This window comes from Accipiter gentilis, chromosome 12 (genome assembly GCF_929443795.1).
Source record: "Accipiter gentilis chromosome 12, bAccGen1.1, whole genome shotgun sequence".
Lineage (NCBI taxonomy): Eukaryota > Metazoa > Chordata > Aves > Accipitriformes > Accipitridae > Astur > Astur gentilis.
Genome location: NC_064891.1, coordinates 7,544,849 through 7,567,277, shown reverse-complemented (window position 1 = coordinate 7,567,277; position 22,429 = coordinate 7,544,849). Strand labels below are relative to the sequence as shown.

General features: G+C 44.6%; 1 protein-coding gene across 7 annotated transcripts in view; it reads right to left on the bottom strand.

The window, feature by feature from the left end:
- ADAMTS3 (ADAM metallopeptidase with thrombospondin type 1 motif 3) overlaps positions 1-22,429 on the bottom strand; it is a 131,815-nt gene that overhangs the window by 100,257 nt on the left and 9,129 nt on the right. For all 7 annotated transcript variants that reach the window (XM_049814937.1, XM_049814933.1, XM_049814931.1 and 4 more), the window contains exon 3: positions 21,913-22,313. In XM_049814937.1, the coding sequence (XP_049670894.1) occupies positions 21,913-22,313 (401 nt within the window). The remainder of the gene's footprint in view (positions 1-21,912; positions 22,314-22,429) is intronic.

Below are 22,429 nucleotides of genomic sequence, written 5' to 3'. Positions count from 1 at the left end.
AGATTCTCCATGTGTGGTAAGTTAAAATAAGAAAGTTGCTCGCACTGACCCGCATAGTTTCAGCTAGCATCATCATTTATTTCACCTATCACCAATGCCGACCGAGCTAGAACCGCAGCAAAAGGACTCAACAGTCAAACCAACTCAAAGCTGCTACCTCCCAGAAAAAGCTTTCTTCTGACCATCGACAAAATTGGAAAATGTTTTCCAGGGCTCTCCCCCCACCCCTCTTATTTCTCCCTTTTTCCCTGTTGGACAATCACAGGTGGCTGACAGCTCTATCCTGCCACTAACTAAATAGAAGCCCTATTGAAAAGCATCAAGAGCCCTGTGTTCCCTCAATTTAATACCCCAGCACCAGCCAAGCAGACACCGCATCCTGCCAAGACAAACATATGGGACTTGGCAAAAGAGGAGGGTGGCAGTTTCTGGAGACAGCCCTCCAGTCTAAACTTCTTAAGGAGTCAATATAAACATGCTTTTATAAAAAAGGTGCTGCCTCGTCTAAAAACACAGATTCAGCGCAAAAACACTACTACCTTTCACCCTCTCTGTTGGTTTAAGGTGTGTTCAGTTCAATGACTGTGCAAAACCTGCGTCACAGCTACCTGCTGCTCGTTTTTTTAATCCAAAGACAAAAACTTTTTGGAGTCACACCGAACACTGGTTGATTTATTGGAAGAAAAATAAAAGCAAAGAAGGATGCTTTGCCTGCAGCACATTTCCCTTTGCCTGCCTCCACCAAGACAGAGCTACGGTGGGTGGAAATCGATTATAAGTTTCCTACATGCGTAGCTCCAGGGTTATACCTTCGATTCATCGGGCGGATATTATTTCTCATGCCACATGGGATCCCTAGTTTGACAAGAATCAACTGATTCTCCGTGTTTCTTCTTCGAAAATATCCTAGAAACTTCTGAAGTTGTAGAGTTTGCCCCACGATGCCTCTCTCAAGTTCACGACTATCAACCGGAGTGTTACTCTCCAGAACTTCTTCATGCGCCAAGCATGTTTCTTTCCGTTTAGGTACGAGCACACAACAAAAGGCCTCGCAGGGCGTTACCTCACGTTCACTCAGCGTTACAAGTGCAGGCTGTTACCTCGCTGTACGTGGACGGTGTCTGTTTTCAGCCTCTGCTGATCTCAAGGATCAGGCAGGCAAGCTGATGCCGAGCCCGAGCAAGGTAGCGCCCTGCGTGCTCCCCTTGCTCCGTGGGACAGGGAGCATCAAGTTTAAGAGGCTTAAGGAGATAAATGAACAAAAAAAAGGCACAGCTGTTCTTCTCACATACATCAGGGCTATGTACATAACCTGGCAGGGAAGTTCACGGGGTTGGTGAATTCACTTGCTCCCCTGGCTTTTTTGGTTTTTTACTGGGCATGACTGTCAACTCCTGCAAGAAAGCATGAACTGGGCCAGCCTTTTGGCAAGGGGCCTTTCTGTCTGCCCCATCACGCCACAGCCGTGCCCCACTCAACGTGGGGGAAAGACCAACCCGCTCCTGACGGCAGCGGAGACAAAGAGCAAGTTGCATTAGGTGACAAAGAGCAAGTTGCATTAGGAGCCGCAGTGCCGGCAGCCCATCCCTGACATCCTTTTTTGCTGAGGCGACTCAGAGGGGTGACTGGCCTGAGCACGCACACTGTGTAAATCATGCACATCAAACATCACACCTGTTAAATAAATATTGGGGGGGGGGGGACGACAAGCTGTCACCTTGCTGGAACAGCTGTGTTATCACTGACCTATGCAGCCAACTCCGGACACCCACAGGAAATAGGAGACAAATTTCAGCAAAGAATAGATCGTACGAACAAAATAAAAACAGTCGTAAAGAAGAGTATCAGAGAACAGTCTACCACTACACAGAACGGGCAAACAGAAGCACATTTGCATAGTCCTGTGGCTTCATATATTAAGCTAGCACAGATACACACATGTTGCTGTCATACTAAGGCACGTCCATCATCTACCGGGGTTACAATCTGCGACAGAATGCCTATAGATACCTTTCTGACAGCACAGATACATTTTCCTGCTAGATAAAAGATTTGGTAGATGAAAAGTCTCCTTTTCTAGCTTCCCAAAGCATCGCTTTGTAGTCAGTATCCACAGTCTTAGTGCTCTCTACCAATCAAGAACCATTAGCTCAGCCATCCGCACAGTACCCTCACAGCACACCTCGTAAATCTCAATTCAGCGAGAATTCTGTGGACAGATGGAGTCAAGCAGCTCTGTGTGTATAGATGAGTCCCGTTACTTCCACAGAAAACACTTCTGGCAAACTGAGGAAGAGCTCCCCTTCTGCTTGTAATGCTACTGAGATACCTGTAACACTTACCAAGTTTTTTCTTTTTCCCTTTATCCTACCTTCCGCAGTTACTGCTTGCCTAACTCGCATAGGTCAATGTATATAACGGTTAATCAGAATAAAATGAAAGCGGTCAAGCCTGCGGCACGGATACAGAGCCTCACCCTTGGATGCTGACCAAACCGGCCCTTCCCTCGTGTGTCCACTCGCGCAGCCAAAAGCGTGACGTCCCGGGATTTTGACGACACCAACCCGCGACGTGACGAGCAGACCAAGGCACGCACTTAGCAAAGCCGTCTTGGAAGGAATGTTCCGAGGCAGGAGATGGCACCAGGGAGCACGGAGAGGGTTCCCGGCGATGGCAGGGGCTGTTCTCCAGGGACCCGGGGTGGGTGGTAGGTGGGTGGCTCGGGGACAGCCGCCCGCACCTGTGGCAGAGCCTGCTTTTCGGTCACCTAAGGGGATCTGGGCCCTCACCGAGGTCCATCTGGCAGGGCTGGCAGGGAAGGGGGAAAGCCGTCCAAAAAGGACATACTTCTCTCGCGGCACATCTTCTGCATGTTAAAGTATTTATGGCCTCGACACACTTAGCGTATAAAAAAATACTACACATTAGAAGAATGCTGGAAAAAAGTAATACGGCAGCGCTCTGCGCCTTTTGAGAAACAGATGTTATTGATACAGTTGCTGGGTGCCTACAGAGGGAGAGGAGGTTTGCAGATGAAACTCCTTCTCCCAGACAGATCGCCCTCCAGCCCCCCCTTCCCAGCCTTCTGGGGCTCCGGGCAGACACAGCGGCTTCGAGGCACAACATCTGCCCTTGCCAGCTCCTTCAGCACCGGCACCCTTTGAGTTATTGCTAGTATAGCAAGAAGGAATTCAACAGCTCCTTTTTCCTCTCGGGAAGATCAATGTGATATAAAATCCGTGTTATATCGCATGTTTTATCTGTTGCAGAACTCCTGGCAATGCATTCCAGAGTTAAAGCAAGAGCTCCGGAATCATTCTAGGCTCAGTTCTTGAAGGCTATTAAACACAGACGGCATAGAGCGGTGTTAAGATTTTCTTATTAAATAAGTGCCAAGAGTGAGATGGCATTTATTTAAAAACATTAAAACCAATTCTGAGTCAAATGAAATATTCAAACAGTACACATTGCTCAGGTTTCACAGCCAGCTGAATTATTCACACAGCAGAAGTTTGTGGCTGATCATCTAATACCAGGTTTTAAAAACAAAAAAAGTATCTTCTGCAGCTGCAAAGAAAAATATTATTTCTTCAACTGAATACCAGGATGAAGATTCAGAAACAGGATGAAAACATAGGAATGTTTAATATCCTCTTCCAAACTACAGACATGATTTAGGAATAAGAAGCTAAGATACACTCATACCAAAATACTGAATGTCAAGCTGACCAGAAACAATACCCTCATTTCCTTAACTAAGGAGAGTTCTTCCTGTCGCTAATAAACTCATTTTAAATACAAACAAGGTCTTCATTTTAAACACACCTGGCGCACTCAGGGTAATCTGAATAATAAAAACATTGCTATGAGATTACTAATCTAATTTGACACTATGCTGTGAAAAGTAATCTAGTCAAAAGCCACACGCAACTGACCATTCTGCAATGTAGTGGAAAGGTAAGAGCTAAGAATAGAAGGAAGGGATCATGATCTCTAAATGGTCCATTAATACATGAAATAAATAGAAGATGAAATAAACAGAGAGACTAGAGAATTAAACTACATGAATTGGCACTGGAAATATGCAGTATCTTTCATGTCTGTTTTCTAAAATTAGGTCTTTAATCTGCCATGATGAACCTAAAACATAGCACGAACAGTAGGCTTGAACCGAGGCAGACCTCCCTCCAAACTCTACAGCCCGGTGCAATCAAGGACTCCTCGGCTTGGCGGCGAGAATCTCTTTGTGAAATGCGTGGGCCACAATAAACAGGATACCGGGCTGGATAATAAAAATGAAATGATGTTCCTGCAGAAATCTGCATCTGCATTTAAAATGTACAGTACTTAAAATTCTAACTGCTCCTTGTTAATTTCTGTGTCCCATGTGAGAGCAGAATCCCTTCCCATGATTTCTGCTTGCTCCTCCAAGGAATCGAAGCCCTCTCAGTACGCTAACTGATGTGCCGCTTTAAGGGGAAAAAGACATTCGGGAGAGTCACCGAACTAACCAATATTCTCTTGAATTTGCACAGAAGAAAAGAAAATGGCAACATATTACTGAGTCATTGCGCAGGACTGAAACTAAGCTTTTTAGCCTCCTCTATAAACATACATAAGAAAATTCCTTTATGCTGAAATTTCTCATGCTTGGTTTTAATCCAAATGTTGGGTTTCTTTCTTCCCTTTTCAGAAAGTCTAAGAAAAATCAATGGAACCCCTTAAGAGTTAAATGAAAGCAAAAAGAAAAAAATAAACTTTGATTTTATGTGGAAAAATATGTCTCTATTTTTTGTTCTTGGAAAACCTACACAGATTCATTTTAACAGCAAACTGCCGTGCAAAACTGGCACGTAAAATGCTTTGTCCTTAAAAAAGGAACCGTGGTTTTAAAATATCAGCTATTAAAAACTGAAAAGTATGCATGGAACATGCTCGGTGCAGTCAAGTATCTCCCTGAGCCCAGCGCATCTCTGTAGAAATATTTACTGAGTACAAGTTTTGCCTTTGTAGCAATTACAGAAGCTCTACGCTAGTAACTCATTTATGGTGAAATGGTACGGCAATGGCAAAACTCGCTTCTGCGAAAGGAGCCTGAAGCCGGTGCCTGGTAAGGGGCACACACGTCCGATGCCAACGGTTTTAGAGGGCAGCAGGCACCTCGAGTCCTGACGTACTGACCGTGCCGGCCAGGGAGGTGGGTACCTCCCGCTCGGCACCCACCGGGAATGCCAGCAGAAGGATGCTTCGGGCGACCTCCCAGACTCCTCCTGACTCTTCTCGGCAGTGTTTAGAAAGCGGGAATTCATTGTTTCTTGCATCGTTGGACCTGCTTCTACAGGTCACTTCCACAAACAGCAGAGAAGACTAATTACACAGCTCTAGACTCCTTCACGTGCTCCTGAGAAACAGTAAGACACCAGAGAGTTGGCTCAACCTCAGTAAAGTCCATTTCCACAAGTATCAACGTCAAGGGTTTGCTAATTTATGTTGTAAGGGGCACATAAATCAGCTTTGCAAAGCACTTGGCCTTTCAGCAGGGTTGGAAGGGCTGCACTCACCCGTCCTTTGCTACACAGGGCTTAATGCTTCAGGCAAGCTACCAATGTAGATAACAAAGATGTCCCTAACTTAAAAGGCCTTCCAAGATTAGAGAAAATTCAGTCAAAACAAAGGGTGAAAAACAGTCATCTCCTCAGATACAAGTTAAGAGAAGAATAGAAAACTGATGCATTTTAACTTTGAATGGAAATATTCTGTTGATCAAAAGCTAGGAAGCACCATTTCGAAGTACTGAAATGCCAAAGCTAGCAATATTTACATCAAACTCATTATTTTAAATTGGTTCCACATTTTTGTGGGAAAAAAATCTATGGTAAAATCTCTCAAAGGAAAAGTAGTTTTACACATTAGTGATTTAGTCAGGTATAAAAGAAGCAATCCGAATGACCATGATTTCTATGAGGTTAGAAAGTTAATTTACTGTTGCATCGTTGCTGCTTTTAAAAAAGAAAGCCAAAGTAATTTTTTGAAGTTATCAGCCAAGTCGCAGAAGTAGTCTATGAAAACTAAGTGTCAGTTTAAAATCAAAGTGAAAGCACCATTTCACCCCATTAATAGGAACAACAGTGCTGCAGCTTTATCCATCATTTCAAGAAACTCCTGATGAAACGTGAGGTCAGGAGGTCGAACTGACTGACTTCTATTTCCGTAATTCTTTCAGAGCCCAAATCAGAAAGCAATGACTGGAGTTGCAGTGTGACCCTCCCAAAAAGGTAAGAACTGGTATGCAGATGATGAGCTCCTACAACAGATAAACCTATCCTGTCTGCCTTCCGCTTTTCCCTTTTTTCTCTATAACCCTGCATGGTATTTTCTGTCCAGTCTTGTTTCTTGCCCCCTTTGCAAACCTCAGACCATGCGGCTCCGAGGTCAAATTCCACATACAAGTACAGTGCTGAATAAACAAGGAACATCAAAAAAGGCATTACTGAATATGGCTTCTGTATCTCTACCCTACAAAATGCAGTTTCAAATTCAGTACAAACTCCACCGTCAATAAAAACTTTGAGAGAGGTTACAAGGATTAAGTTTTGGGAACATTGCCTACTTCAGTATCTATTTACTTTCTTTTACTGAGACACATACTTTACCACATGTGATATGTGAAGGCAGGACATGAATGAGAGCCCAATTCATGTGCGCTGTGTGTTATCAAGGGTCCACAGAAGTTGTACAATCTGGTTTTTATTACTAAAACTATAAAAAAGGGTTGTACTTTGTAATTTTAATAAGCTTGGGCTATTTTATAAACTGTTAGCTGTGAGCCTCCAGGAATAAAAAAAAAATTAAGTAGCATTTGGTAACAAAAAGCAAAAATCCACAAAGGAAATTATTTGTCAAACGCCTTAAAAGCACAGTTTTGTGAAAATGCATAGCCAAGACTAAAAGGTGTGATTCCATCACAGCTACAAAGCAGACAGCCGGAGCAGCACCCAGTCACCAGTGATTTGTTTCGGACCATTTTTTAACCACCTACACTAAGGACAGTACCACTTCACTGAGCTCACACGCACTCACCGACCACTCTCCACCTCTGTAAGCACGGGCTTATCTTCTACACACCGAAGAGGGAAGCAGGACTAGACAGCCTCCTTCTTGACTCTGGAGTAGGTCTTCACACATTAAATAGAATATAGCAGTAAAGCAGCAGTACCTAGAGCAGAGAAGCTGCAAACAGGGGCAACATGGAAATCCCCAGTTTTCAGCTTCACAGCGCACTTCAGGCTGCTGCGCTACCTACCAGTGACCCTTTCTACTCCTAGGTCGCATGAGATAGTGCTAACTAGGGAGACTTATACTGACCTGTAAATAGCTGTGCGAGCCCCTAAATGTACTGCTTATAAAGTATGAATTACACATAAACCCACGCTCTGTTGTAAAGAATAATTTTTCAAAATCAGAAATAACCTATAAGTAAAAGTCTAGAAGTTGTGGCGATCGAAGCCGAGACATTTTAGTTTTATGGAGAGTCGGAGCTTTTTCATGCAGACTTTCCACAGATGCTTGTTCCTAAATCCCTTTCTAGAGAAGATGACCTGATTAAAACACCTCCATATTCAGCGTTAGCATAACCAGTGCAGCTTAAAATTCAAACCATGTTCTTCTCACCGCGGCCTAACTCGCAACATGCTGTGAATTGTCTTAATTAACCTTCAAATATTCTCTCCAATCTAGAAAGACAGAAAAAAAGGGACTAGTAACCGTGTTGGACTCCTTAGCATCATACTTCCCACTTGTGGCTATATAACACATACACATTTTGGCAAGCCTGGGGTAGTTCTTAAGTTCCCAAATCAAGCGTTTTGGGCTATTCCTCTTCTAAAGAGGTCTTCTAAAGAAGTCCTCCTCTTCTAAAGACCTCACAGGCAACTTGGATTTCATCGCTTCAGGTCACTGGTGCCAGCCTGAACTGACTTCATCTCCTCCTCTCCTCCCAGTCCCCCAATACACCACTCGAGGCAAGCAGAATCCTCCTTGACCTCGTACCTCCTGGCTCCCCAGCCCACGAGCTGCACTTGTCCCATCCGTTTAGCGTGAATGCTTCCAAAAATCCAGTTGCCGAGGCAAGAGCTCGTCCGGCTGTTGGCTTATGATGGACTCTTCGTTCAGGCAAAGAGGCTGGCCAGGTCGGTATGCAGATGGTTGTTCTGGAATGTCAGCTTTCTACAATCAGATGAAATATTATTCAAAGCCAGCTAAACAATTATGCCTTTCTGTGAAGTCCAGTTAAGGCAGTTTTTCTAGTTCCCAGCCTGCTTTCTTTTGTACTATAAACCAGCGTCGCTTTTACTTTCTTCGAACGTGCACTTAGAGGCAGGACATCACGTTCGCTGCTACTGCTACAGCAAAAGACACACAGAAAGCCTAGGAAAAAATCAATACTAGTGAAGTGTTGCCTGGAAGACACAGCAGTGAACAGCTTTGGTGCCAGTCATTCTATCTCTCCTTAAGTGAAGGATGAGGAATTATGTAGGACTGTTAAAACACATGGAATTGATTCTACTTTCATCCTTGCTTTCAATTATTTAATAACCTACTGCCACTCTCCCCTGAACAGAGAATAAATAGAGACCTTGTTTTAAGACAAATGTCAAAACTTTACTTTTGGTTACCCAAAAGTGTCTACAAATGCTTCTTCTGAGCCCATTCCAAAAAAAGCTAAACCACCTCTACCTTTTTTGAAGGGACAGGTCAAGAGAAAAGACCGCAAAGCATCTCTGGAAACTCACTCCTTCCAAAACCTACAGAAATACCTACCAGGGAACCAAGAAGACACTAGAATCGCGGCGCCTTCCCCCTGCACACGGGGAGGCAAACCCACCCTTTCCAAAGACACCAGAGAAGGAGCGTTTCCCTCTGCCCCATGGCTGGGGCCCCAGACCCCCCCAAGGCCAGGAGCCTGGTTTGCAGCATGAAGTGTTTCTCCATAAAAGTTCTCCACTTGCGTAGAAGAAAGCTGCTGATGAGAGCAGTAAGCCTATCGCAGCTTACCAGGCACGTGGAGGGCGGGGGGGGGAGGATCTTGTGCAGATTTGCAAAAAGCCTTTTCCCACAAGGTGGGCTCTCTGCTATCAACCAAGAAAATCTCATTTCGATCTCTGCAAATAAAGGGATTGCTGGTCCCAAAACCTGCCTAACAGTTGTGACTGGGCGATCCTCTAAGACACCAAAAAGGCATGTGCTCTCCTAGGCTCTGAGCATTTGCTCAATAGAGTAATGCTTGGCGAAGTAAGGTTGACCCCTCTGAGATGCCAGCAGGTGCTGAGGGCTTTCAGTTCTGATTAAGATTAGCCACAGTGGAGCAGGGGCTCCGCAATTCGCTCAAAACATTTTAACAGACGTTTATTACAATTTATGTGGACTTTTAAAAAATCTTACAAGACAAATGGAAAGGTAGTAAGCGCAGCTGTAAATGTAAAGCAAGGGAACCGATTTAATGCGATAAAGGAAGCCTTATGCATTCACCAAATTTTTTCCTGTCCATTTCCCGTATTTTTTTCCCCAGATCCCAACAGCTGTTTCACAAGCAGTCTTAGAATCTCTGATTTTCCTACTGCCACTGTCCATCTACTGCACTGTCGGTGCACCACCCAACTCCTTGCGCAGTACAAGGATGGAAACAATCCTACTTGAAACAGAATCCCTCAGTACCACTCTGGGAAGGTATTCAAATAATAAGATCCTTCCCCAGAAAAAGCTGTATTTGATGCAGCTGCTTAGGGATAAAACAACACATTCTTGCAAAAGATACAGACACAGGAGGGACAGTTCGACTGGGCAGAAGCCCAACAACACCTCAAAACCTGACAGTGTCGGTAACTTTAAGAGCAGTCTGCTGGAAACTATTCCCGTATTCATTCCAACCTTATTTCATTCTGCGAGCATCCATCTGCAGAAGGGACTCCCAAGAGGGAAATATCCTTTCAGCCTGCCAAGAAAAAAAGGGCAGGAATGCCAGCACCTTGTACACCACCATCCCCTAAAATCGCTCCATCCAGAGCCCCACTGCCCAGGTGTTCTTCCAGAGGGAGCTGGAGATAAAGGAAAGCAACAGGCTGACTGCATATACCATTTCTATATATGTCCCATGAGAAATCTGCACAGTTTCCGTCCCATCTACGTTCTGAGCTTTGTCGTGGACTGAAGGAATAAGCTCCAGAAAGGGAAGAAAAAAACAGAGAAGTTTGGAGGCAGCATGCCCACAACGTAGGGTATTTCCAAGGCTATTTTACTTCAGGAGCTCACTTCTTCAGCCCAACACCATCAGAAGAACAGGACAAACCTCAGGCAACCTTGGCTCTCAGGTCTCCGAATGAAGTTCTGGGTCAGGGAAAATAATTCAGAGGCCGACTGCTCCAAGGGACCAGAATTACAAAGCGACACAAACCCCAGAGGCCAAAATACCATTTGGACCTATTTTAGGTATCTACTAGACTTTATCATCAAAACTGCCAAAAAAGTGCCTTGTCAGTCATTTCTGTCATTTGAGGATGACCGCTCCCAAACCAGCCTGTTGTGGCAAGGAATTAATTGACTCCGGTGGAATGAGTACGTCGCAGGTAAGTTCCAAGCAAGCTGTTCCCAAAACACAGAGCCTACGCAAGGCTGCCATCAGGACGGTGTCACCTCTCCGTGCAGGGGTACTGGGTGACATGGGACTATTTCCAGTAAGGCACTGGAAGGCACATGTCTGCGAGCGTGCATGCATAGGTCCCTTGCCTATCCCCCGCCTTGGCTCCACCATGAGTTGCACGAAAGCCATGAAGAGATCACCTTAGCTTCCCAGCTACCTCGTTCCTACAAGGAAAGCAGGGCAGGTGATGAAGAGGAACCTACTGAGGGACATCAGCTTGGACTATGGTCTCCTACGGTTTCTACAACCACATGTTGGAACGCTGATTTCATGGGGAGCGTGGCAGGACCTGAGGCAGGCTAGCAAGGCTGCTTCTGCTCTGGCAGAGCATTTCTTCTTTCTGGAAGCCTAAGGGACCTTCACTCGAGGCCTCCTCAAAACACTTCTCATAAACAGGAATGGATGAGTCCCACCACTCATCTGAAATGCCTCCTCTGATACCCTAAGCTGAAGAGAGGCAGGAACAACCACATTAAAAAATGCAGCAGAAGTGGGGAAAGCCAAGTCACGCTCTGACTTGCTTCTGATCCACAAAAGAGCTAAAACATGCAGGACGGACCCTAACGGCAGTGCCCTAGATGCCAGCAGCAGGCTTCAGCACCCAAAGCCTCCTGCTGCAGGGGGACTATTTGCCGGCTGCCTCCCCACGGGAGGGCAACGCGTCCCTCTAAGTCCTGCTCCCTGTCTTGGAACGTCAAAGAAGTTGGTATGGCGTCAGCAAGGCAAGACTATGCACGGATGCATCCTACAATACTGTTCATCCTTGCTTTTGCCATGGAGTGACTGCAAACTACTCCCGAGGAGGCTCAAAGGCTGTTTGGAATGCTAGAGCGAACCGCTGGTAAACCCCAAAAGCTTAAATGGAACTTCTTCCGTTAAGTGGAAGCAGCTCAAATCTCAGACCAACATCATTCTTCAGCCACGTGCTACCTAATCACGAATGCCAGCAGAAGTTTATTTACTACACAGTGATACTAACAGAATAAATGCTCATGAAATGAGTACTGAATTTCACTGTGTTGCTATTCATGAAACAGGTGATTTAAGAAAAGCAAGTGCCAGGATGAGGACACTCAATATCAGGGACTTTTTGATGGGACACCAAAGCCAGCACGAGTAATGCCAACTCCATCGCACCCACCACTGCCGCTGACAGGGACTGTGAAGTGTTCAGCACCCGCTCCTGCTCCTTCTGGGCTCTGCACAGCCTGGAAAAATCTGGACTCAAGAGCAGACTCAGTGATATTCTGAGGGTGAAATGAAGGGATAATGTTTTTGTTGGATTATACAGAAATAGGGCAACTTATGTTTTTTGGTTTTTTTTCTTTTCCTCTGCAGAGCACCCATACCACAGAAATGCTAGTATAGGTGTGTTCTACATACAAGGGCAAAGGAGCAGCTTAGCAAAATTTTATTTTCCATTAAGATTAGCTCAAGAAGGGCTGTGAAACCACAACTGTTCTGTAGGGACATGCTGTTGGAATATAAACTCAAACCTGTCCAAATCCACGCATGAGAGATGTTTATTTTCACATATTCATAGCCATAAACAAGCATCCCTTTCATAGCTTAACCACTTACTTGCCCCTGTAAGCTACTCCACCAGTGAAATGAAGAGTAAGCAAAGAAAGATGATAAGAACACAGTCATTCTGCTTTGTAAGACACAACACCTCCAGACAGGCGTGCGTGGACTTAAAATATACTACTTTACACAGACTTCCTTTCCTTAAAATATGCCACATGAGAAAATATTTGTAAATAAACTAAAAAATTAATAAATGCTGTTTTCAGGTTTAACTGCTACACTACCCTTGAGGAGCAAAGGGTTTCTCTCTCTGTAAAAGATTCATACATGCACATATACACGCGTGTGCCCACACAGTCACCCCCAAACACGCGAGTGGGGAACCTGGAAGTGAGCAGGTACCACAGTTTTACTAGAATAGGGTGGGAGGACTGGGTGGGGAAGGGATTCAAGGGCAATTAAAGTACCAGAAAAAATTGCTCACTAGGCTTGGACTTTAAATACCTTATTTTCTGATAAAGCGAGGGATGTGAAGTTCTCTCCTGTGACAGAGGTCCAGGAAACACATTTGTGGGGGTGTAACGCTTGTCTTAAAATGTGCAAAATGTAACCAGCCCCAGGATCTTCCCAACAGGTACAGCAATGTTAATAAAACCAGGTGAGGACAGTCCTCTAGATTTAAGACAGATACATACGTAACTATTATCTAGTAGGTTTACACACAGTTTATTAAAGCTGTGTTAATCTTGAATTTGTTTGTGCTGCTAAATGGACTACTATGAAGCCAAATGCACACGGCATTAAGTGATGTGTTCAGACGTATTTTACCTGGCTAATAATGTGGAAAAATTCATAAATACATTAATCTTTGAATAGACGTGCTGATAAGTAAGAAAAACCTGATTTCTCAATCAAAACTAACTACAAACACTATTAAAACAGTTATCTTCTAAGCTGGCTGTTATTAAGCGAGCAGAAAAGGGTTGCGCCCCCCCCCCACACACACACACACTTTTTTTTTTTTTCTTATCAAGCATCACTCACACAATGGCATAAATGAAGGAGGAGCTTAAAGCATCTAATGTTTGGACAGCTTGTATAGGAGACCATCGAGCCCCCTGAACAACAACAAAAAAACTTCAAAAAGTTTGCAGCATCGCGTACAGACACCTCAACTAATTCCAACATCCGTATGACAGCAGCGCGGCACAGAAACCCTGGCTGGGGCCCTGGAGGAACCACGTAGGCTCCAGCAGGCCAGTGTTTTGTCAGGAATCACGAGCCCCGGTTTTAAGCACGGAATTACTGTAATCTAAGTGACGAGGGGGAAAACTGAGTTACTTCAAAGGTAGGCTTCAAATACCTCGCTGAAGTCTGCTTACATTCCCAGTTCTTGCCCTTTCCTTCTCCGCCTGAGAAATCACACTTGGGGAAGGCTACTGGAGAGGAGGAGAAAAACAATTTCTCCAATTTGTCCACGATCCTTTTTCTCAGAAGGGGTTTTCTCGGTCCTGACTCATACCCCGAGGCCCGAGAGACCTGCAGCCCCTCTGGTGATGTTCCCCAGAAGTCCCCTCACTCTTTGCCGTGGCAGGAGCTGGTCTCCTCGTCCTATCATCCGTCGGACAGACAGGGACCAAGGCGCGGGGATGCGCGATGTACTTCATCTATTTTATTTATTTAACCGGATCAGGCCACCCTCCCCAGTTTTTCCTTACCCGGTATTCTTCTCAGCACCCTTTGCAGAGGGAAGCAGCAGGGGACAGGGCTGCTCCCATCCCTCTCCATGCGGGAGGAGAACAGCTCTCGCAGGAGGGATTTCTTCAGGTCAGTGAGGTTTTGCTTTTGTGCTCCATTTTAAAAAGACACGACATCTTTTCCCGTTTGGAAAACCTATTACCCAAACTGATCACTTATTTCCGTGCTATGGAAGCTATTTTTGCGGCTCCTTATATTTTGGCCCAATTTGGTCTACTTTAAGTCCACAGCGGTACTACTGTATATCTATTCAGTTTTTCCTATGACCACGCAATCCTTGGAAGAAAGGGAGAGTGAGCTGCAGCCCATAGGAAAATTATCATTTCAGAGGAGGACTTAGCAGTTCAATCAGCCTTGAAAATGTAAAGCATACAACCAAGTGGAAACTCTGAGCATAACCCTTTTTACTACTTCCTACCTTGTACACGAAGTAAAAAGCACGGAGGTTTCCCCCGATTGCCGTCCTTGAACAGGCAGCCAGAAGTTGGTGTGAGCAAGGGGTTTCTAAAACTATCTGCTGAAGCGAAGAGATTCTCTCTGTACCTCTAATTAAAAGCCTTCTTTTCAATTGGCTTTAACCTAACTGCGGTCATGGGCTGAGGCTCCCTGGGGAAGCGGGCAGGAGGCAGAGAGGGGCAAGAGCCGAGGTGGGACGCGGAAAGCCTCAGATCTTCTCCCTGCTCCCATCATCTTCTGCAAGTGCTCTCCACGTGATTCACGCATCTACCTACGGTATCTATCTTGCAGACACAAATTCTTTGGCACTGTACCGTGACAGACAAAGCTTCACAAAAATGAGTTTTGATGAGAGCTTTGGAGGAAAAGGGAGGGTTTATGGGGGAAAGGGCAATTTGTTCTAAGCGAGAATGGGAGAAATACAAGGCAGAAGGACAGAAGGAGACGCAGGGGCTAAGAAGTGAGGCAGGTCTATCATTAGCCCAAATCCGGTCCCATTAGAAAAACTTATGAAAACAAACAATAAGAAATAAATGGAGCTCGAGCAACTGTCTGCATGAACTTTGACTATGCTACATGAAGTAAGGATAAATCACCTGCTTGTTTTGAGTGACAACTTCAAGGAGAAGCAAACTAGACATATCGAAGAATTTCTATGTTACATTATTTTACACTGTATTGACATTTTACTTCAAACACCATCACCTCCCTTCTCAATACTCCTTTCCTCAGTGTTTTATGCCAGAAGTCCTGAGTAAGCAAAACGATGGCACTGCCTTTCTCCCTTTTTTTGGCCTTTTTCCAAGTTTCTGGAGCTTCTGAACTTTGAGAAATCCTCTTTACTATGGATTACTACCTCTAAAAAGTCTGGTTTAGCCTCTAGGAAGTGCTTCGTACCGGAGAGGTGACAGGGATGAAGTCCAAGCCCAGTCTGACAGTGACCAAAGACTGCTCGGTCAAATGGGAAGGACGGGCTGAGGTTACCAGATGGGGTCTGTCTATCCAAAGAGGCAGCTGCAACCTATCAAGCCCAGTTAATAAGTCAGCAGGACTGCCAAGTACAGCAAAATGCAAGTGGTAAGAACAGGCACGGTAGGTTAAGGGAGTTCACTGCAAGGATGTAATTACTGTGGGAAGTGCGCAATAGGGCAGGGTAACAGGAATATAAGAACGTTAAATCAGTCTAAGACACTGCTACCATCTGCACAGAGCAGCATGCAGTCCGGATGCAGTTCTATCTCCCTAGCTGTTTATTCTGTTTTCCTGTGTTTCGCGCTCCTAGAAGATACTGGATTACCAGATGTCTGCCAGAAGCACACAGCTTCCCACACTGGCCCCACAACCCCCAGCCTGCACTGGGAGATACCTGCCCCGCCAAGGGGACGGTCCCATTTCGAGCCTCGATGCACATACCATCCCCTCGGAGAGCACCCACACCTACGCTCTGCGACGCGCTCACTGCCATCGCACCAGAAAGTCGCAATGCTCCATCGCCTTCCCTCTGCCACCCCACTCAACAGTGGGTCCCGAATAATATTCTTCTTTAGGACGTTGGAATTACCCTCATCAAGAGTTTCCCATGTGCTATAACCAGACGCTCAGCAGCAGTTCAAGTGTTTGGCTCCACAATGCTATTCTAATACACCGAGATAAAGTATCACCAGCTCCTAGAAAGCTGTTTCTCCATTTAGTAACATCCCCCTGCCAGCTTGGGGGAAATCATGATGAAACAATACATTAGTACCAATGCATGAACAAGAAATAAGCCTTAATACATCAGTCTTGATGAAACAATGGTAATAAAAAAGCATTTGAAACAGATCAAAATGCCCTGAAACTGCCTAGGTCCTGGTATGCACTTAGCCACATGCCTGAACTTAAGCATACTTTTACAGCTTTTCCTGAACCAAGGCTTAGGTCTTTGGGCAAGTATCTCTAGCCTGAGATACTCCAGTCTGTATTTCAAACGTACTCACCAAAGTGAAGTAACTGTGCACATCTCTGCACATCAGTCTGCTCGGACACTTCAAATAACTCCCCAATTATGAATGAAAAGAATGCCCAAAACACCGAAGGTAGGAACCTCTCATCAGCTTCCTTTCACAAAGGGTGAAATGAAGACACAAAGTTGAAAGCTAACATTTAAGAAGTCCCTACTTTCAAGAGGTCTATGCTAGGGGATTGTCATGTCAGATATCAAAACCAAACTCTAAGGATATGCTAAAACTTCCAAAATACCGGCAGCTGCATATACACTTGTGTGGAAGTACTGATCGTAAAGACAAGACATGGGTTTCTTCATGTCTTGATACCCTTAGAAAAAAGGGATGACAATAAGGAAGTGAGGAATAATCTGTCACAAATGATAGATCTGAGCAAGCGTGGGTTCTTTGATTCTTGACAGTTGGTCTGTCTTCAAAGATTTCCCTGGTTTGACAGCTGAACACTGAAAGGCAGGCAGGCTACTTAAGATCTTTCATTTGCAAACAGTTGAACTTCCAAATGAGCGTATGCAACCCTGGCCTTGAAGGCCACGGTTTGCCAATAAACAAACCAAGTCACATTTTACTGGGTATCTGAAGTCAAAGATTAAAGATTCATCGCACTGGGTCTGGCCCTCTCATTTAAAACAAGAAAGGTTAATGCTCTAGAAGAAATGGAAGACAACGTTCAGAGTTTGCATTGCACATACGTGAATATAAACCAGATCACAACTCAAACAAGGAGGCACACATCTACAAAAACATAGTTCAAAGTCTAAGTACAACCTAAAGGCATCGCACACCAACAACTGTTTGGGTTTTGTTACCAAAAGGAGAAAGCTAATTGAGGAACTGAAGTAATTTTCTCTATAACAAAAGGTACAGACCAATTTAAGACTTTTGCTTTCCTATTTCTAAATGCTAAGTTTGCTGTGTCCTGTTTATTTACAATCTGAAACATTTGCAATGGTTTTTTGAGGCTGGTCATTTTCTGCATCTTCTACTGCAGACACAGCACTGCACCAGGCAAAAAGCAACCTGTGAAAAGTGCCGCCTGCCAAATCTGCTTTGAACCTGGTTCCGCCTCCTTGAACGCAGTTATTTTCCCACTTCTCTAAACTACGTACTCCTCTAGATGCATACCAATACTTTCTGAGCAACAAATTACAAGGTCAGATAAACTTCAGTAACTTTTGAATAGTTAAGCCGCTACACCTCCTGTAGCATCTTGGCTCTTAGAACAGGAAGCCTACCACACGGGCCAGACACAAAAATACTGTCCGCTGTCCGCTCACCTGGGAGTAGATTAACTACCTTGCTTACTAATCTACAATCGATTAAACGTATCATTTAGTGCAGACACACAAAACGCATTCCCACAGTTATCCAGAAGAGAGAGCAGCATTAACACAATCTGACACGCTAAATCAGATATATTAAATTAAGTTCCTCATGACTGTTTTGAGTGACGTGATCTTTATACAGAGAATGAAAGGGAAGACGCTACTCAGATATAAATAGGGAAGGGGTTGGGCAACTCATGCAGGAAGGCTTGCCATAACCTTTAATAATACTTACTCCCCCGACTAGGTCTGAGCCTAATGAGATGGACAGCAGAAGAGCACCAAGGTGAGATGTTACTGTACAGGCACCAAAAGGAAGGAAAAGCAGGAAGGAGGCAGAACAAGGCACAAGAATTTAAGCACTACGAACACGCAAGGGGAGCACACGTACCCCACGAGCGCTGCCTGGCCTCATCGTGCCCACACGACTGCACGTCCCCCCACCGTTATAACATATTCTGCCTCTTGAACAATTACTGCACCAAAGCCAAATAAAAAAAAGGCGAGGGATCAATCGGTGGACTTAAATCTAGGCTGCTGCCCGTGAAACTTCACTTTTACCATCTGCAGTTCCAAGTTATGAAGAGTTTTTCTCCTTTTACCCTCCTCTGGTAGGCTCAATTTCTCAAGCCCGCAGAGCCCAGGGATGCTGTTACTTTCAGCTGATGAATGTCAGCGTGACGCTAGGATAAACTCCTAGAAAAAGCATCAGGTTTTTCACTGGCACTCTTCCCTTCCCAATGCCGGATCAACATTTCGGCATTATGACAGCACGGCCCGAGCTCGAAAAGCCTGCTGTTGCAGAGCAAGCTTTAGTAACACCAACACAGGGAGTAGAGAAACGCAGCAGTAACTAGAGGAGGTACCAGTGATCAATTACCAGAAGGCCAAATTCTGCTCAGCGCTACAAACCACGCGATCCTCCTCCAGTGAGATGAGGCAGGACTTCTCCACATGCTCTCTGACCTCCAGAAGGATGATTTTGCTTTATGACTGTAACTTGGTTGCAAGTTTTGCTGGAACTCTGGCAAGCATTTGGTAAACTCTCTAAATATTGTGACAATAACTACTGCTATTTTGACCAAAACAACAGCAGAAATATACAACAGAAACCTGCGGGAGCACCAGCTTTCTGCAACACAGTAATAAAAATAACAGGCAACTTCTACATGACTAATTAAGTGTTCCTTTGCTACGAGAAGTGCATGCACATGCATGTGATCTTTTAAATAAACAGGGTTATTTTCAAGGGATATTAAGCAGATGTGAAGATAGGAATTTGCAAAACTGATGGCACACAGATGATTTTTACTGCAAAAGTAGAGACGTAAACTACTTCAAAACAAAAGTGTTAAAAAAATTTTGGTTTTTAAATGTAAGTTTAGATTCAGGCAGAGCCCATAGGCAAAATCTTGGTCTACTAGTGCAAATACCAATTATTCCGCATAATTACAATCAAGCAATCAAAATTTAGCACCCTTATGTTCCTCATAACCATACATCCAGTGCTGAGAGCAAACACTAAACAATATGTAATTCAGCAATGTCTATCAAGTATGCATTAGCACAACACAGAATTTTGCCTTGCTATCAGCAGGTGTCTTATGAGTCATGATTAAAAACCTCCCTATGCACAAAATATAAATTTGTGAGGTCTTTTGCTAACTTGTGGTGAATCAAGCGTTCTTTTTGTGTTAGTTATGGTATCAAACTCTTTTTATAAGCTATACATTGAGTCAATTGCTACCACAGTGATTCCCTTCACTTTCTCCCAGAAGGTAAGAACCTAGTTGGTGACACTGGAGAGCATCTAAATTCCTTTGAAGTCAAAAATAAATCTTTCCAACAGACACATGGCCGTAGAATTTCTCACTCTTGTTCCAGTTTCTGTTAAGCCATATTATCTCACTCTTCACATTTTTAGGATACACCGAGGATCAAATATTCTAGCTTGGTTGAGAGACGCATAGTACAGCAACAGAGAAGCCAGAAATGCTAACTTCAAGTTACTTCTGCTAACCTTAGAGCTGGCAGGAGGCAAAAAAAATAAATATCTGAAATCCCATCAATCTTCAGGATTATTTATTTATTTCACACTCCCTTGCTCAGACCTCCAGAAGACCATCACAACAGCCAGGTGAAGCAAGCAAGCAAAAGTGCTCAGAAGGATGGTTTTCAACACGCGAGCCACTCTCGCATTCGTTGCCCGACGTGGGGAGCAGCAAAGCCAGGGCAGCGGCTCTCTGCCAGCCCGGGTGTCCCCAGGCAACAGCCACGTAAAATGCAGTGGGCAGCAGCCACAGCGGCGTTACGGTCGGGTCCTGGCAATGACGGGCATGAAAGCGTCAGGGGACGGAGTCGTGACCGCTTCACACCATGTCTGCGCTCCCACGCCAGTTTCCAACCCTGCCATGCCACGGGTGGTTCAGGGGCTTGAAGAAGCCTCTCAAAGACCGCACGAGACAGCCTGGGTTGAGATGAACAAGGACAACAGTGACTCAGGAGCATTTACCCACTCCCCTCCTCAAACCAAAAGCATACGTTCTCCTAGTCCAGTCCCTAAAACCACGGAAAGCACACAAAAGGCATCTCCTGGGTGCTATGAGAAAAGAGTGGCAACAAGCCACACAACCGAGCAATCTCCTGTTCCTTACTTAGGACCCCTTTGGCATCCGCTGTCTTCTGATATGTGTGGAGGTTTGCAAAGACAGCAACTACTTCATTTCAGTTAACGGAAAACACAACGCGAGCAGCTTGTCAGCCACATGGCGATCTCTGCTGAAGCTGTACTCCTTAATCTAATTCCATTTAATCCAATTTATTGTCTTAATGTGCTGTCTCACTTAACACAAGAACTTCATTCAGGATTACTGCTAAAATACGGCTCTCAACCTGAGGCTTTCATTCATTGCAAGAACTACACCTGAAGCTATCTGTATCCAGGCAGGCATCTGCACAGGCTTTGTAAACACAGCACACTGCCAACCGATTCTCCTAAAAGAAAAACCCAAACCAAACCAAACACACCCAACTGACATTAGTTGACCGCCTCAGATGTAAACACCACCAGTATTGCCTTTCTTTAAGTAAGGGAAGTCAAGTTGTTTTGGCTGTGCACAGCCCTAAGCTCTGAATCAGGAGTTGGAGACATTCATGAAATTACCCGTAGAGCGACTGAGACGCACTGCAGAGGTGGGGAGGTTCACTAGCCAGCACTTATCGCAAAATGGAATCAAAATCATTAACATGGGGCACGTGATGGTGACAGGGAAGCCTATTTCCAAGAAGGGATACTTGCTGGAGACTTGTTCATCCGATTCCCCTCCCGAATAGCAGCAGAGTAACCGCTACATTAATCTTCCTGGATACTGCAGTCATGTTCCACCACTGCTCCTGCTACTTAAAGAGTACAAGGGAAGTATTGTTAGCTTTCTTTACCGCATGATTGAATTAACAAATGGTATGTGTACTCAATATATGCCCAGTCTTTCAATATGGGATTTGTGTACCAAACCAGGCATTGCGCATCTGTTAAAGCTACAATGAAATACCACGCGTTATCAACTAACACAGCAATTAGGCCAGCGCAGTTTTGAGAACAAACTGTTTACAGATGTGAACCACTCAATTCTCATATGATAGCTTCTGATGAAACAAAGCTGCATGTAAGAGAACAAAAAGTGTGCTTATTTTATAAATACACCCTTTAAAGCTTCAATCTGTTGCTGTTCTTGGACTGCAGGGCAGCCCCCAGTTTTGCTACCCAAGAAGTACGCAGTGACGATTTGGACGCCAAATTCTACATTCGCTCACCAAAGGGTCATCTTTTAAGAGTTAAAAGGACTTCATTATTAATTTTCCCATTTGTAACACCTCATGAAAGTAAAAAGGAAAACAAAAAAAATGCAGGTTTGCTTTCTCTCTCTCACACCAGTGACATTAAGGACTTTGCTTATCAAACTCAAGAGAAATTATCCCAGAATAAAGCAGTAAGACTGCAGACATCAATCAATACGTACTGAGATATTTTTAAGGGTTTAAGAAATTAAGTTCTTTACGTGATATCACTAGCAATGCGTAGTTAAAAGCAACAAAAGCTGTGTACAAAGTGGTCAAATACCAGACACGAATGCCATTAAACAAGCCTTACCAGACCATCACAATTGCTAATGGCAACAGAAGCTCCGGGGATGTCAGTTATGTCTCCCACGTAGGCGCAGCTGGTCCACAGGGGCTCTCTCTTCCATAACCTCTCTGTAGCAGTTCTAGTCTCACTCGTGTTACCAGCATCGTTTCCAGTTTCCACAGAGTCTTCGTACCACTCCACTATGGCCTCGGGAGCCACTAAACGCGTGTTGGGTTTCAGCCGGAGATGGAATTCCCTTCCAAACGCGGTGACGTTAAAATACAGCTGTTTGGGGCTCTGCGATACCTCCCGCGTAGATCTTCTTTGGTGACTTGCGGAGAGGATATTGGAGATGTAGCTTCCATCCGCATTGGTACTAATTGGAATCACTAACCCATACGGTCTTGGTCTGCTTTTTCGTAATTCTGCCAAAAGAAATACCCAAAACCAAACTAAAATTAGAACAAGAGCATGGAACGGTCCCGCAGACTGAAGACCAGACACGCAGCTACGCCAGCGCACGTCGCAGGACCAATGCTAG